Source organism: Hyla sarda, chromosome 6, assembly GCF_029499605.1.
Source record: "Hyla sarda isolate aHylSar1 chromosome 6, aHylSar1.hap1, whole genome shotgun sequence".
Lineage (NCBI taxonomy): Eukaryota > Metazoa > Chordata > Amphibia > Anura > Hylidae > Hyla > Hyla sarda.
This window is the reverse complement of record NC_079194.1, coordinates 201,738,275-201,750,045: the sequence shown is the minus strand read 5'-3', so window position 1 is coordinate 201,750,045 and position 11,771 is coordinate 201,738,275. Positions and strand designations below refer to the sequence as shown.

The 11,771-nt window shown below is 38.6% G+C and overlaps 1 protein-coding gene across 3 annotated transcripts in view; it reads right to left on the bottom strand.

Annotated features, from left to right (window-relative positions):
• TRADD (TNFRSF1A associated via death domain) overlaps nt 1–11,771 on the bottom strand; it is a 56,518-nt gene that overhangs the window by 3,021 nt on the left and 41,726 nt on the right. For all 3 annotated transcript variants that reach the window (XM_056526252.1, XM_056526253.1, XM_056526251.1), the window contains exon 4: nt 728–929. In XM_056526252.1, coding sequence (XP_056382227.1) covers nt 728–929 — 202 coding nt within the window. The remainder of the gene's footprint in view (nt 1–727; nt 930–11,771) is intronic.

The following is an 11,771-nucleotide window of genomic DNA, read 5'->3' as shown; positions in this document are numbered from 1 at the left end:
GACGTTGTGAGCAGCAGAATATTGCCTAAAGCAGCAAATTTTTTCGACCAGTTAACTTTCTTCTCATAGAGTATCCTGGTGCCTTACATAAGTGACACACACAACCCCACTGTCCACATGATGTAAAGAAAATGTGATTCATCAGTCCACCTTATTCTATTGCTCTATGGTCCAGTTTAGATTATTATAAATCAATTGAAGGGTGATTTCAGCAGTGGACAGGGGTCAGCATGGGCATACTTAGTGCACTATGGCTGACCCACTAAACGCCTTTTAGCTATGGCCACTATTTTACTTTTTCAGAAATTTTGTGCTACAGTACTTCTTCTGTGGAATCAAACCAAAAGGATTAGCCTTTGCTCTTTTCCACATTATTGGGCCTTGGGCACCTCTGACCCTTGTTGCCAGTTCACTAGTTATCCTTTCTTGAATTATGGTAGGTACTAACCATTACATTCCAAGAATAGCCCACAAGACCTGAAGTTTTGGAGATGTTCTGACAGTGTTATCTAGCCAACACAATTCGGCCCTTGTCAAAGTCTCGCTTCTGCCTCTTTTTCATGCTTCCAACTTGAATAACTGACATGTTCACTTGCTGCCAAATAAATCCTATACCTTTACAAATAATATTGTAACAAGATAATCAAGGATATTAACTCCCGACATAACATTAAAACAATGTGGAGACACAAGGAGAGGGGATGAATGGCACAGATTCAGAACTTACTAAAATCTTGACCCTGGAATTGGAAAGTGTTTCCTTCAGAGGAGTTTGAGCGAAGAGTGTGTGGTGGAGATTCCAGTCTGGATTCTGGAGGAAGCGAGGAAGAAGGCATGTTGCTGTTAACTGGAAGCGGGGATGTCTCTAATGAGACATTCATAAAGAGTCTGTCCAGGTCTGCAAGCTCATCATCCTTCTGATAAGTGGGCTGAAGTTAAAGATAGACAGTGTTAGCATGACCTCATGTAAAATGTCTTAGCTCTATAAACAAACAAGCTCTATTAAAAGCTTGTCTTTAACCCCTTAAGGGTTTTTCAGTTTTTGCATTTTAATTTTTCCCTCCTCACCTTGCCACCAAGTAAACAGGTACTTACTCATCCTGAGTCTATAGCACTTTTTCTTTTTCAATTTGGGCCATTATTCCTCAAGTTATTGCCTTGTAAACTCTGCCCACTGTCCCTCTGCTTTAGCTGCTGCAGGGGGGTGTTACCTGGCAGGCGTGACATCACCTAACCCTGCATGGTAACGCTTCCGGCCATCCCTGCTCTATGCTGTGCTCGATCTCAGGAGCGTGCATAGAACAGGAAGCCAATCACGGCAGGCAGCCTGTGAGTACTCTCCTCTCTGTTATGCAGATCGCGAGGCATACAAGAGAAGGGACATAGGAGTATGCTCCCTGCCATGCACCCTGCTGTACAAACAGTCAGCGCTGATGGCCAGGCAGAGCTAATGTGAGGGGGGGGGGGGGGGTACACCAGGCAGGGTGGTGATGGGAGCGCTTCTGGCAATGTGAAAGTGTAGATGAGGGGTGGGGGGGGGGGGAAAGGCAGGGGAGAGGTGGTTATGTCCCTGTTCACAGAGCCCCGTGTGGGCAGCGCACAGCGCTCGCTCCCGCCTACATGATTGATAGGCAGGGATCGAGAGATGAGCAAAACCGCACTTCCGGAGATAGGACCAGTGCCTGTCCGACACTGGTCCTATGACTATGCAGCGCCTGCATACAAGAGAAACCCCTAGAGGCCACTTTTTAAACAGATAAAATCTGCTGTAAATATTGTTATTTTTTTACTGAAGATATTTTGCCATAAGGCTTAATTTTTCATAAGGAAGACAATATAAAAAGTTTTACGTCATGACAGTTACTCTTTAAAAATCATAACCCTTTCAGTTTTCCACCTACAGAGCCATATGAGGGCTTGTTTGATGCCCTACCATTTTTACTTTGTAATGACATCAGTCATTTTACCAAAAAATCTATGACGAAACCAAAAAAAAAAGTGCGGTTTAATTAACATTATATTTTTATAGATCAGACATTTATGCACTTACCACATATGTTTATATGTATTTTCGTTTACATATTTTTTTTTTCAATGCGAAACGTGGAGTGATTCCAACTTTCATTACAGAAAGGGTTAAATCACATTTATTAACTTTTTTTTTTTTTTTTTACACATCTATAGCCCCATAGGGGACTATTACATGCAATCTTCTGATTAGCATTGATCAGTGTTATTGGCAAATTACTTCTATTTACAAATCTTAATCCTTCCAGTACTTATCAGCTGCTGTATGCTCCACAGGAAGTTTTTTTTTCTTTTTGAATTTCCTTTCTGTCTGACCACAATGCTCTCTGCACCTCTGTCCATTTTAGGAACTTTAAAAATAAACGGAGAGAAAAATAGGGACTGTGCCTTATGTGATACATAAGACACCAGATGGGGGTATAGAGCGAACAACGCCAGCCTTGCGGGTGGCCACTCACCTTATAATAGATAATCAGCGCTTATCACCCCAGATTGGGGTTACAAATATGCTCCTGGCAGAAAAGAACTGCAAAGCCCAACAAGTCACAGGAGTAGAAAATCCAATCCTGTCTGTAGAATCAATGGAAACGGCAAAAGGACCCATGCATCAGGCGCTGTTCAGTGTTCCAGCAGGAAAGAAGGATATCCAAAGCAAAATGTCATAAAAGTACCATCAGGCACTATGTTTATTCAATTCAGAGACCAATGATGCGTTTCGGAGGTACAGTCCTCCTTCCTCAAAATGGCATACAAAGTATCACACATACGGCACATTTATAGAGCAAAGAAGGGCATCAGGTTAAAGTGGGTGGAGTTATCGTCTCCCACATAAAACATGAAAGGGCCCCTAAAACAATACAAAATCAGAAATAAATAACAATATATTTAAAAAAAATACTCTACATTAACAGGAAGTTTATAATGAATGCACAATTTAGAGAATGATAATAATAACTGTAGGTCACAGCATGTCCATTCACTCTGTCAACCGGCAGTACTGTGTGAGAAAGAGGCTTAATGGAGACAATAGTAAATAAACATATGACGTTCCACTACGATGCAGGAACAAGGTTCAATGAAGTAAAACAACAACATAGGCAGGCGTAGTATACTGCTGTCAGCGATCGTAATGTAGAGCGCATCGCTGCGCTCTGCTCTGATCCCAAACCATGGACCGCCATTGGCCAATAGGAGCAGATTGGTAGAAGACCTAAGGATGGATAGGAGCGCTCACTCAGAGGCTATGGGATGTGGAGCGGATCCAAACAGAGCGTAGTAGGGATGGCAGCTACTGTAAAGAGAATAATAAGATGCTATTAGACCTTAATAAATGGCCGTGGATATGTATAATTGGCAGATAATTCTCAACAATGGGCAGAAAGGAAATATGAGCTAGCCCATATACATACAGTGTGGGGAAGAATGTATATACGATTATAGATCATATATTAAGGGTAAATATACATATATAAATAGCATATTAAAATGTAAAAATTACATAACATACATAAAATGCATATTTGAATTATATCATTGGACAATGGTAGATAATAAATAAATAGAAGCAAGTTTAAAAGGAGAAATGCGTAAAAAGATAGTAAAAAAATATATTAAATATGGTATTAATAGACAAATGTAATAAATAATCATAGTAAGGTAAGATGGATGTGTAGGAATATTGTATAGGAGTACATAGATAAAATAGACATAATATAAGACGCATATAAATAGGTAAGTATAAATATGTAAAATGGGGAAAAAAAACAGAGGAGGAAGCTATATATATATATATATATATATATATTACAGTGTGCTTTCAATGAGTTCGTTAAGACCATGTAGCATCAAGGTGCGCAGCTTGTAGATCCAAAAATTCTCTCTTCTTTTTAAAGAGGAGAAGCGATTGCGGTCGTCCTCAGATATTCCCTGCATGGGTGTGATAACAATGCTCCTAAAGTCAGAATTATGTACTTCTATCAAGTGTCGAGAGACGCTATGGAGTCTAAAGCCTAAATTGGTGTTGCTCCTGTGTTTGTTTAATTTGTCCCTTAGGCCCTGTTTCGTGCAACCAACATACTGAAGGCCATAGGGACAGTGAAGCAAGTATATAACAAACCTGGAGTTACAATTGAGGAATGATTTGACAGGAAAAGATTCATTAGTGACATTGGATGTAAATTCTTTGGTTTTAGTTGAGATACTGTCACAACACTTGCATCTGGAGATATCACATTTAAAAGTTACAACCGTATCAAGGAATGTAGTTTTGGATGATTTATGGATCTTCAGTTTACTCGGAGCTACTATATTTCTCAAAGGTGCGGTTACGTCTAAATGTTACGCCCGGCCTTGATGGTAATAATTTATTTAAAAACGGGTCCTGTAATAAAATTGGACAGTGCTTTTTGAGAATCTTTTTAATATCCTTATTTTCTCTACAGAAGTGGGTTATAAAATTAATGGACCAGTCTTTATTGTCAGTAGGCTCATTACCATGTTCAGTATTGTTTTCTATATTTTCCAGGTTGTAAACATTCATTCCGAGATAGTTTACGCGCTCTTTCTATTAATGAGTTTCTTCGGATATTTTTTAGCGTGGAACCTATTTTTCAGGATTTGGCTTTGTTCCTGGAAGTCCTTTTGTGTTGTACAATTGCGCATAATGCGCTTGAACTGGCCAAAAGGCACATTGGTAATCCATTTTTATAGTGTGCACTTGTAAAATGTAGATATTTAGAAATTAGAATAAAAATTTAGAAATTATAAAAATAAACATCTAGAAATTCGGCATGGTTCCTAAAAACTGATTGGGTAAAACTTATACCCCATTCATTAGTATTAAGATCAGATAAAAACTGGTTCAATTGCTTTAGGTTGCCACTCCACATGAAAAAAATATCATCAATATACCGTTTAAAAAAAAAAAAAAAAAGGCAAAAGTTAAAAAGAGTATAGGGATAGACAATTTGTTGTTCAAAGAGGCCTACAAAAAGGTTGGCAAAACTTGGCGCCACCTTTGACCCCATTGTTGTGCCAGTGTGCTGCGAGTAGATATGCTGATTCATTTCAAAGTAGTTATGGCACAGTATAAATTTCAAACCTTTTAAAACAAATTCCTTCTGATCTACGGGCATCTCTTTATCATGTTCTAAAAAGTGTGATATTGTACTTATTCCGAGGTTGTGATCGATTACAGTGTAGAGGGATGAGATATCCATTGTGACAAGCCAAAAGTCGTCATTCCATGGTACTTAAATAACATGTTTAATAAAATCAGTGGTGTCTCTCAGATGAGATCTTGAGAGTTTGAGGATATGCTTCTGCAATAGTAAATCTATATAATGTGCGAGACAATGGGATGACCTGGGGGATCTTTTTGTTCCTTATGGACCTTGGGCAAAAAATAAAACAAAGGTAGCGCAGGTTCATCCACAATGATATAGTCTTTCTCAGCTTTGTCTAGAACTCCATTAGAAAAACCCTCCAGTACCAGATCCCGCAGTTCTTTTTTATATATTTCTGTGGGATTAAATGGTAGGGGTGCATAGTATGTGGTATCTGATAGCAGTCTCAGAGCTTCCTTAATATAGCTATCATAGTCCATTATTACAATTCCGCCCCCCTTATCGGCGGGGCAGATTACAATATTAGTATTATTAGAAAGGTTGCCTTATTGTCATATTAGAAGGATATTAGAAGGATAATGTTGATTAGTTTTGGTTAAATTTTCAAGATCTGTGGCCACCATAGCAGAGAATGTTTCTATAAAACTGCCCTTTGCGTGGTTAGGAAAAAAAGTGGACTTCGGACGTAAGAGTGTGGAAATAGGAGGTGGATCTAGTGTGGATTATAAGTGTCCGACATACTTTTTGTTTCAGAATTATCATTATATTTGATTGCAAAAAAACGTTTTATGGTGATTTTTCTCACAAAACTATTAAGGTCCAAAAACAGGTTGATGCTATCAGCCTTGGATATGGGGCAGTATGATAAGCCACTTTTCAAAATGCATTCTTCTATCTTGTTCAAGGCCGTAGATAGGAAAAGCTATCTGGATTTTACAAGCGCACACTATAAAAATGGATTACCAATGTGCCTTTTGGCCAGTTTAAGTGCATTAGGCGCAATTGTACAACACAAATGGACTTCAAGGAACAAAGCCAAATCCTGAAAGATAGGTTCCGCTTAAAAAATATCCGAAGAAACTCATTAATGCCTCATAGGAAAGAGCAAATAAACTATCACAGAATGAATGTTTACAACCTGGAAAATATAGAAAAAACACTCAACACGGTAATGAGCCTACTGACAATAAAGACTGGTCCATTCATTTTATTACCAACTTCTTTAGAGAAAATAAGGATATTAAAAAGTTTCTCAACAAGCACAGTCCAATTTTATTACAGGACCGGTTTTTAAATAAATTATTACCATCAAGGCTGGGCGCAACATTTAGACGTAACCGCACTTTGAGAAATATAGTAGCTCTGAGTAAACTAAAGATCCATAAATCATCCAAAACTACATTCCTTGATACGGTTGGAAGTTTTAAATGTGGTATCTCCAGATGCAAGTGTTGTGACAGTATCTCATCTAAAACCAAAGAATTTACTTCAAATGTCACTAATGAATCTTTTCCTATCAAATCCTTCCTCAATTGTAACTCCAGGTTTGTTATATACTTGCTTCACTGTCCCTGCGGCCTTCATACTGATCGGCCTTAATCTGTCCCTTTGGTCACACGAAACAGTGCCAAAGAGACAGATTAACAAACACAGGAGCAACTCCAATTTAGGCTTTAGACTCCATAACGTCTCTCGACACTTGATAGAAGTACATAATTCTGACTTTAGGAACATCGTTATCACATAGAGGGAATATCTAAGGATGACCCCCATCGCTTCTCCTCTTTAAAAAGAAGAGAGAATTTTTGGATCTACAAGCTGCGCACCTTGATGCCACATGGTCTTAACGAACTCATTGAAAGCACACTGTAATATATATATATCTTCCTCCTCTGTTATTTTTTACCATTTTACATATTTATACTTACCTATTTATATGCGTCTTATATTATGTCTATTTTATCTATTTACTCCTATACAATATTCCTACACATCCATCTTTAAGCCTTATGTAACTACCTTACTATGATTATTTATTATATTTGTCCATTAATACCATATTTAATATATTTTTTACTATATTTTTATGCATTTCCCCAGTTGGACTTGCTTCTGTTTATTTATTATCTACCATTGTCCAATGATATAATTCAAATATGCATTTTATGTATGTTATGTCATTTTTAATATGCTATTTATATATGTATATTTACCCTTAATATATGATCTATAATCGTATATACATTCTTCCCCACACTGTATGTATATGGGCTAGCTCATATTTCATTTCTGCCCATTGTTGAGAATTATCTGCCAATTATACATATCCACGGCCATTTATTAATGTCTAATAGCATCTTTCTATTCTCTTTACAGTAGCTGCCATCCCTACTACGCTCTGTTTGGATCCGCTCCACATTGCATATCCTCTGAGTGAGCGCTCCTATCCATCCTTAGGTCTTCTACCAATCGGCTCCTATTGGCCAATGGCGGTCTGTGGTTTGGGATCAGAGCAGAGCGCAGCAATGTGCTACATAACGATCGCTGACAGCAGTATACTACGCCTGCCTATGTTGTTGTTTTACTTCATTGAACCTTGTTCCTTCATCACAGTGGAACGTCATATGTTTATTTACTATTGTCTCCATTAAGCCTCTTTCTCACACAGTACTGCCGGTTCACAGAGTGAACGGACATGCTGTGACCTACAGTTATTATTATCATTCTCTAAATTGCGCATTCATTATATGCTTCCTGTATATGTACAGTATTTTTTTTTATATATATTGTTATTTATTTCTGTTTTTGTATTGTTTTAGGGGACCCTTTCATGTTTTATGTGGGAGAGGGTAACTCCACCCACTTTAACCTGACGAACATTTTTGCTCTATAAATGTGCCGTATGTGTGATACTTTGTATGCCAATCTGAGGAAGGAGGACTGTACCTCCGAAACGCATCATTGGTCTCTGAATTGAATAAACATAGTGCCTGATGGTACTTTTATGACATTTTGCTTTGGATATCCTTCTTTCCTGCTGGAACACTGAACAGCGCCTGATGCATGGGTCCTTTTGCCATCTCCATTCAATTTAGGAACTGTCCGGAGAAGGACAGGATTGCTATGGGGATTTGCTCCTACTCTGGACAATTCCTAAAATGGATATCAGCAGTGTGGTCAGACAGAAAAGAAATTCTAAAAGAAAAGAACTTCCTCTGTCATATATAGCAGCTTAAGTACTGGAGGGCTTTACAAATCTGTTTAACTTTCTGGCACCAGTTGATTTAAAAAAACATTTTTTCCAATGGAGTACTCCTTTAACCCCTTAAGGATCAGGGTTTTTTCCATTTTTGCATTTTCGTTTTTTGCTCCTTGCCTTTAAAAAATCATAACTCTATCAATTTTGCACCTAAAAATCCATATGATTGCTTATTTTTTGCGCCACCAATTCTACTTTGTAATGACGTCAGTCATTTTGCCCAAAAATCTACGGTGAAACGGAAAAAAAACCATAGTGCGACAAAATTGAAAAAAAAAACGCAGTTTTGTAAATTTGGGGGCTTCCGTTTCTACGTAGTACATTTTTCAGTAAAAATGACACCTTATCTTTATTCTGTAGGTCCATACGATTAAAATGATACCCTACTTATATAGGTTTGATTTTGTCGTACTTCTGGAAAAAATCATAACTTTATGCAGGAAAATTAATACGTTTAAAATTGTCATTTCTGACCCCTATAACTTTTTTATTTTTCTGTGTATGGGGCGGTATGAGGGCTCATTTTTTGAGCCGTGATTTGAAGTATTTAACGGTACCATTTGCATTGATAGGACTTATTGATTGCTTTTTATTCATTTTTTCATGATATAAAAAGTGACCAAAAATGCACTATTTTGGACTTTGGAATTTTTTTTGCGCGTACGCCATTGACCGTGCGGTTTAATTAACGCTATATTTTAATAATTCGGACATTTCCGCACGCGGCGATACCAGATATGTTTATTTTTATTTACACTGTGTTTTTTTTTTATGGGAAAAGGGGGGTGATTCAAACTTTTAATAGGGAAGGGGTTAAATGATATTTATTCACTTTTTTTTTTGCAGTGTTATAGCTCCCATAGGGACCTATAACACTGCATACACTGATCTATTACATTGATCACTGGTTTCTCATAAGAAACCAGTGATCGATGATTCTGCCGCTTGACTGCTCATGCCTGGATCTCAGGCACTGAGCAGTCATTCGGCGATCGGACAGCGAGGAGGCAGGTAGGGACCCTCCTGCTGTCCTGTAAGCTGTTCGGGATGCCGCGATTTCGCCGCAGCTATCCCGAACAGCCCACTGAGCTAACCGGCATACTTTCACTTTCACTTTAGACGCGGCGTTCAACTTTGAACGCCGCGTTTAAAGGGTTAATAGCGTGCGGCACCGCGATCAATGCCACGCGCTATTAGCCACGGGTCCCGGCCGTTGTTAGAGGCCGGGCCCGACCCGCTATGACGCGGGGCCACGCCGTGGCCCGCGTTATAGATCGGGAGCGGGACACATGACGTTTTTCAGTACATCATGTGTCCTTAAGGGGTTAAGGACCCAGCAAATTTTTGTTTTTGCATTTTTGTTTTTTTCCTCATCCCCTTCTAAAAATCATAATGCTTTCAATTTTGCACCTACAGACCCATATAAGGGCTTGTTTTTTGTGTCACCCGTTGTAATTACATCACTTATTTAATAACAAAATCTGCGGTGAAAAAAACAAAAAAACACGCCATTTCGTAAATTTTGGGGGCTTCCGTTTCTACGCAGTACACTTTTCAGGAAAAATGACACCTTATCTTTATTCTGTAGGTCCATACGGTCACAAGGATACCCAATTTATGTAGGTTTTATTTTATTTTACTACTTAAAAAAATGATAACTACATGCACCAAAATGAGTATGTTTAAAGAGTACCTATCACAAAATAAACTATCCTAAGCTAACTTAGGCTATGCTCCCTAACTACACCTCCTACCCTGTTCTTAAAAAAAATGTAAGAGCTTTAAAAGGCTCTGTATCTTACCTATTTCCTAGCTCACAGGGGGGGAGTGCTTCCCCGATTCCCACTGGTGTCCGGAGCAGGGGAGAAGCAGCGGAGAAGCTGCAGGCTGGCTGGGAGAAGGTCAGAACTTCTTCCATAGTCGTCACCTGGCTCCTGCAGGCCTGCTGGCTATGTCCGCCGCTGCTGCGGGCACAGCGTTCGCTCCTGCCGGTCTGATTGACAGGAAGGGAGCAGCACTGTGCTGGTCACATCTCACGGCTGCAGTCAGATTTCGGACTCATGCCTGGCCAGCAGCATGAGTGAGAAATCTAGCGGCCAGGACATGTAGGGAGCCCCCTAATGGTGGGTTTTCGCAAGTTAACCCCTTAACCCCTTAAGGACCGGGGTTTTTTCTGTTTTTGCATTTTCGTTTTTTGCTCATTGCCTTTAAAAAATCATAACTCTTTCAATTTTGCACCTAAAAATCCATATGATTGCTTATTTTTTGCACCACCAATTCTACTTTGTAATGACGTCAGTCATTTTGCCCAAAAATCTACGGTGAAACGGGAAAAAAAATCATTGTGCGACAAAATTGGAAAAAAAAAACCGCTGTTTTGTAACTTTTGGGGGCTTCCGTTTCTATGTAGTACATTTTTCGGTAAAAATGACACCTTATCTTTATTCTGTAGGTCCATACGATTAAAATGATCCCCTACTTATATAGGTTTGATTTTGTGGGACTTCTGGAAAAAATCATAACTACATGCAGGAAAATTAATACGTTTAAAATTGTCATCTTCCGACCCCTATAACTTTTTAATTTTTCCGTGTATGGGGCGTTATGAGGGCTCATTTTTTGCGCCGTGATCTGAAGTTTTTAACGGTACCATTTTTGCATTGATAGGACTTATTGATAGGACTTATTGACTTTTTATTCATTTTTAAATGATATAAAAAGTGACCAAAAATGCACTATTTTGGACTTTGGAATTTTTTTGCGCGCACGCCATTGACCGAGCGGTTTAATTAATGATATATTTTTATAATTCGGACATTTCCGCACCCGGTGATACCATATATGTTTATTTTTATTTACACTGTGTTTTTTTTTTTATTGGAAAAGGGGGGTGATTCAAACTTTTAATAGAGGAGGAGTTAAATGATCTTTATTCACTTTTTTTTTCACTTTTTTTTTGCAGTGTTATAGGTCCCATAGGGACCTATAACACTGCACACACTGATCTCCTATGCTGATCACTGGTTTCTCATAAGAAACCAGTGATCAACGATTCTGCCGCATGACTGCTCATGTCTGGATCTCCGGCACTGAGCAGTTATTCGGCGATCGGACAGCGAGGAGGCAGGAAGGGGCCCTCCCGCTGTCCTGTCAGCTGTTCGGGATGCCGCGATTATTAGAGGCATCCCGAACAGTAAATATAAATTTTAAATTTTTTGGTAAAAATGACACCTTATCTTTATTCTGTAGGTCCATATGATTAAAATGAAACCCTATTTATATAGGTTTGATTTTGTCGTACTTCTGGAAAAAAAATCATAACTACATGCAGGCAAATTTATACGTTTAAAATTGTCATC